At 39.8% G+C, this 5892-nt stretch overlaps 1 protein-coding gene across 1 annotated transcript; it reads right to left on the reverse strand.

The window, feature by feature from the left end:
- Positions 1-3367: 3367 nt before the first annotated feature.
- Positions 3368-5198, reverse strand: DDX53 (DEAD-box helicase 53). Its single transcript, XM_045855861.1, is given in 7 exon segments — positions 3368-3664; positions 3666-3705; positions 3707-4106; positions 4109-4689; positions 4691-4779; positions 4781-5006; positions 5008-5198. Coding segments are annotated over 7 exon segments (1824 nt in total).
- Positions 5199-5892: the final 694 nt, after the last annotated feature.

The raw sequence follows: 5892 nt of genomic DNA on the forward strand, positions 1-5892 counted from the left end.
TCCGTAGGAATGCAAACTAGTGCAGTACAGATGTCAACACTGTTGGTAGATAACAGGACCTATAGGAATTTTGAAACGGAGGAGAGCAGATAGGATCTTAGGGAAGATGTGGCACTTTGGCTAGACCCAGAATGATGAATCTGAGTTGACCAGGGAGAGAAGAAGGATAACGAGCATTCCAGCTGGGGGAAAGAATGTGAGTAACAGCTTCCAGAATTGTGACCAAGCATTATATAATGGGTGACGGAAGCGGTAGGGCAAAAGGGATGGAACATTTGTTGAGTATCTACTGGATGTGAATCACCATGCTAAGCGTTTTATTAGCAATGAGTCTGAGGTCAGCCGAATCCTTATACTTTGTCTCCCGTGTCAAATTGTGCTTGGTGCCCTGCCGTCACACTGTTCCAATTTGGATGCAGAACTCAGTATTTCTTTGAGTTCCTAAAAAGCATTTCACTCACAAAAACTTCGTCGATCGATGTAAACCGCAGTTTCTTTACCTCGATACCATAGACATTTTAGGCTGAAAAATCCATTCTTGTAGGGTGCTGCCCTGTGCATTATAAGATGTTCACCCCTCACCTCAACTCACTGCTGGATACTCATAGCAATCCTGCCGCTTCAGTAGAACAACGGAAAATGTGCACAGACATTGCCAGATGTATCCTAGAAGGTAAAATTAACTCTGAAACTCATTGATATAGAATACAACAAAGACGGGAAAGTTGGTGGAGGGTTTTACATAGAACAGTGCATAAGAAATAAACATCCTTTTGTTTTCCTGGCTGAACTTCCTTCTTGGTTTCTCTGCAATTGAATTTGGGCTGCCGTGGGTGTTGTGCTTAATCCGTTGCGAGGTTTCTCAACTATAGCAGTAGTAACCTCCACATAATTATTTGTTTTGAGGGGTTGTCCTGTACATTCTGGGGTGTTTAACAGCATCATTGGGCTCGTCCCTTCCTCCCCTGAGTTGTGAGAACCAAATCTGTGTCCAGACACTCGTAAAATTGGCCCTGGTAGAGAACCACTGATAATAGATGAAATCAAGAATAGGAAAGTGGTAGGATTTTACTCTGCGTACCCCACGAGATATAATTTTGAAATCCTCTATTTTGTCTTTTGAAGTCCTTTCTTGGTTACTATGCACCTAGTTTTGTTTTGCTTTTGCTGTCTCATGGAGTGCCCATCTTAGCACTGTTGATGTTTTGGGTCTAATAATAATTCTTTGTTGTTTGGGGTTGTCTGTTTAGCAGCAGCCTCGGTCTCTACCTACTTAGTGCCAGTAGCGCCTTGCCACCGCATCTCTACCCCTTAAACTGAACAAACCATCACTGTCTCCACATGTTGTTAAACATCTGGAGGGGGCAAATACAGCCCTGGTTGAGAACCACTGTTCTACCTTTACTTACATGTCCCCATACAGTGTAAGTCTTTTTGCCTTTTCTTTGGGTAGAAATGTATGTTTCTCTCCTTTTCTTACTCATAGACAAGACATTGAGTGATAATTTTTGTAGTTGTTTGTTGAACATGGCTGAGGAACCTCACAGTCTATCTCAAGTGGCTTCATTGTTCCATTTTTTCTCTCTAACAAATACAGCATTGCCCCAAGGAGGAGTTCTGGCAAACAACATATATTCCAGCTTGCTAAACATCCATCATTTCTCCTCTGAGTGAACAGAAACAGGCCATTTGAGCTGCTGCCACAGGTTAGGCCTAGACTGATTTGCGTTAGAGTAAATTTGCACATACCTCTCTGTTTCACTAAATCTGGACATGGGGACAACCTCAAGACAAGCATACTGTCTTGGACTTTAGGTAAGTTCGTTCCTCTGACCTTGTTTCATCCTCTGCAAAATGGGCATAAGATTGCTTTTTCAGTGAGTTTTTAAATAAAGATTACAGATTATAAGCAAAAACACTAAAAAAATGTTAACCATTGTTATTAATTTTATCAAGAGATATTGAGGCCTATATAAAGAACCTTTGAAGTCAGACTTTAAATCTCAGACACTTTGAACGTTTGCCTCTTTATTTCACTTAATTTCAGACTTCCTCATTGTCATATCAGCTTAGGCATGCTGGGGAAGAAAGATTGTTGCATTAATTTTTCTCATTTTGCCAGAGTACTAAGGCTTAACTAATTTTAATGTTCTTAAAAAACACTGAATTTTAAAATTTGGCATCACTGTGGGGATTTCTTTTTGCAATATACGAAGATGCATATTGCATCTAAGAAGGCATAAGAGATAGAATTATAAATTCGGAGTTTTGCTAAAATGGGTTCCTATGGCAAAAGTGTCATTTGATTGTTTTTACTGTTTTGCCCACTATATAAGATACATTTTTCTTTCACATTTTTTCCCTGAAGTATATATCTGGATTTGACCTTTTCAAGACAAACTGAAAAATAAAATCTGATGAAAAGAAAATAGACAATCTGTGAGTCACATCACAAAAATCAATAGAAAAGCAAAATGCACTATTCTGGTTATTAAAAAGTGTTTCATTGTTCAGTTTATTACACAAGGATTTGCTTTTTCTCTAGATTAGAAAATAAAGTGTTGATACAAGGCTGGGGCACATGATTTTCGTTATAATATCATAGAATTTAGAGGGGAAGGGGACCCCAAAATTACTTAATACTGCCACCCAAATTTATTAGTGAAGAAAGTGAGACCTCTAAAGGCAAGTGACCACCCCCAAATTTGTCACCAATGGTTAGTAACAGACTTTGTATGAGCATCTGATTCCCACTAAGTTAGACACCCTGCTCTTTAGTCACATCTATCAAAAACAGATAGAATTTTGGAATCATCTAGATTTAACAGTTATTTTTTAAAAATTAAAATGATTGGGGAATTATGGAGATATTTGTAGGGATTGTTGTGGCACTGACCACTGGGTGAAAGTGGAATATTTGAACTGTGACAGACTTGATGAAAACCCTGTCAATTCAGTGCAACCATTTTAAAGCGAGGAAAGCACCCTTGTTATCTACTGCCAAGTCTGTAGAGAAGACACAGATGCACATGGAAGGCTATAATAGAATCTAAACTTTAACCAACGCATACCATCTATTTTCCCCTCTACATAATCTCTCACTCTCTCATTTTAAAAACAGTGTTGATTGTACTGAGGAGAGTACACAGTATTTAAAGCTTAATGGTATTATTTAAGAATTGGTTGTCTTTAAACTGCCTGTATGTTTCCAATACTTCCTTATGGGTCTTGGATACTGCGCATCTTTAAAATATCTGGAATCTTCCAGTTGCCTGCTACAAGTGTTTTCAACGTAGATCTCAATTAGACTTGTTGGGTTTTCTTTGAGATGTATTTGAGTTTTCTCCTGTGTCCTTTATTTGTTCATTTATTTGTATTGTTCAGCCATTGTTACAGGAACTTCAGGGATACTTTGATTTGCTATTTCCAAAATTTTAACCAGTTCAGGAGCAATCTTCCAATCATTTCTAGTCACAAGAGTAATGGGTATGCCAGTCTTCTCTGCTCTTCCAGTACGCCCTACTCGGTGTACATATTCTTTAATATTCTGTGGGAAATTGTAATTACATAAGTGTGTGACATCGTTAACATCAAGACCTCGGGATGCTAAATCAGTAGCAATCAGTATTTGAACATTTCCACTTTTAAAGTTATCCAGTGACTTGCTCGCGGTCACTCTGTTCTCTGTTTCCATGCAGTGATTGTAGATAGGTCTTGGGTGCTTATATTGCTGGATCAGTCATCAGCAACAAGTTTTCTGCTAACAACCATGATGACTTTGTCTCTAGATGCCAGGCAGTATAGGAGTTTTTGGACAGGAGATCATTTTTCTTCTTCTGTACGAACAATTGTATTTTGCTTCACTGTATTTACAGCAGCTCAATCTAGAGAACCAACAGAAACATTCATAGGCTCTTTCAAATAAGATCATGTAAGTCGACGAATGGTATCTAGCCAAGTTGCACTTGTCATAATAGTCTCCCGGTCTGGGTGCACATGTAATAAACTCTTCATTATCAGCTGTTCAAATCCCAGATCTAGCATTTTATCAGCTTCATCTAAGACTAAGTAGGTGATATTTCTTAGGTTGACAAAGTTATTCATTTCAGTTGCCCAGGAGTCGCAATAATGATGTCTATGCCTTTGGCGATGTTTTTCACTTGTTCTTTTTAATCTGTACCACCATATATACAAATACTTTTAAGACTTTTATATGAATACTTAGAACATTCACTCTCCACCTGGAGAGCTAATCTTCTTGTTGGTGTAAGGACTAGCAGGCCAGGTCCAGTCCTTTGTCTTCTAGGTGTTGGTTGGGAACTGACATGAATAAACCTGGGCAATAAAGAAGACAGTGTTTTGCCTGTTCTGGTTGGGGCAACTACTGTAAGATCTGTCCCTTGTAGAATAATTGGCCCTGCCCATGATTGAATTGGTGTCGGCTCTTGAAATCCCGCTTTTTAAATGTTTTTCATCAAGTCAGGATAATTCTGGAAAGCATCTTCAAATTTACAAATTGGCTTGGGGATAGCACGTTTTTCACCAACGTTCAAGTCATCACACAATACCTTGAAATTTTCCTTTCTCCAGATGCTCACCTCCACTTGAGACAGTGAACCTCTTGCTTCAGATTCTATGTAAAAGTTTTTCTTTTTAATTGGTGGTAAATCTGCCCATTGTCTTTTCTCAGTCTGCAACTTCTGCCTTAATTTGATCCCAGTCTGTCAATGGCCAGACTTCTCTAAGAATGTTGTCTGTGATTAAGTCTCTTCCAACAGAGGGTCAGGAATGCAGCATTATCAACATTGTATTCTGAATTGTAACTTCTTTCTTGTTTTTAAACAACAGTTTCTATGGCTGCTTTTGCCTTGGCTTTTATCTCCTTGCTGCCTAAAATTTTTACCTCTGGGTTGGGATCACCCCTTATGATCTGTGTTTTGGTGTTTGTCACACTCTGGATGTCCTTTATTTTTGATGTGCCATGACCAATCACTGCACCAGTCACAGTTTTTTAATGTAAAGGCAAGAGCAGGTTCTCAGGGGCCAGTGGCCCTAGGCTCCACATGGTGAGAGGAGCTGCCCCAGTCCCCACGTCTGCTGCCTCTGCCTCCCTTGTCATCTTTGCAGGCCCTGCCTGCCCTGAGGTCCCTTAGAGCCTGCTCCACCCTCTTCCACCCTGGGGCCCAAGCCATTGGCATGGTTGAGTTTGTACAGACCTCTTGCCTACAGCCTACCTTGGGTTGAGAGATGTGACCTGAGGTCTCTTTCTCTTTAGGCTCTTGAGCAACAGCCCAAACTGTGCTTTAGGTAAGTGGCTATACCATTTACTGTGATGTCAGGGAGGGGCTTTGATAACCTGACCAATCACAGCTCTGGGACTAGGGCAAGGTAAGCAGGTACCTCTGAAGAAATGTAAAGTGACACTCACTCTCAGGTCCTGAGCCTATAGACCTTCACAGGACATTGAGAGTAGCTGTTTCCTTAACATGGGTGTCATAGGTGCCTCAGTCACTCACCTCATTGACTAGTTATGGCTCGGTTTGGGAGTAAACTCTAAGGAGGGCTTGAACTTAAACATAGAGGGTTTTTTTTTAATTAGCCAATTATTTCCATAGGAGGAAACAATAGTGGATTTTAAAAATCAGCTTGTTTGTTTCAGCAAGTTTTTTTTTGTGTGTAACAATACCTGGTCTAGATAAATTAAATTTCCTGTCCTCTACTGTAACCTAAATTATATCATCAGAAGTCTGTTAGGTACACACTTGGGGTTGGCATTTGGCACTGATTCTTTGGCTAAACTCCAGCATTTGTTGAGACAGTTTCTAGATATTGTTGTAGGGAAGCTGTTTAAAGGAGAAGTACAGTGAGTCCGAGGTACCTAAGGAAGTGTTT

This window comes from Phyllostomus hastatus, unplaced genomic scaffold (assembly GCF_019186645.2).
Source record: "Phyllostomus hastatus isolate PE091 unplaced genomic scaffold, TTU_PhHast_1.1 phas_scaffold_12, whole genome shotgun sequence".
NCBI classification, from domain to species: domain Eukaryota; kingdom Metazoa; phylum Chordata; class Mammalia; order Chiroptera; family Phyllostomidae; genus Phyllostomus; species Phyllostomus hastatus.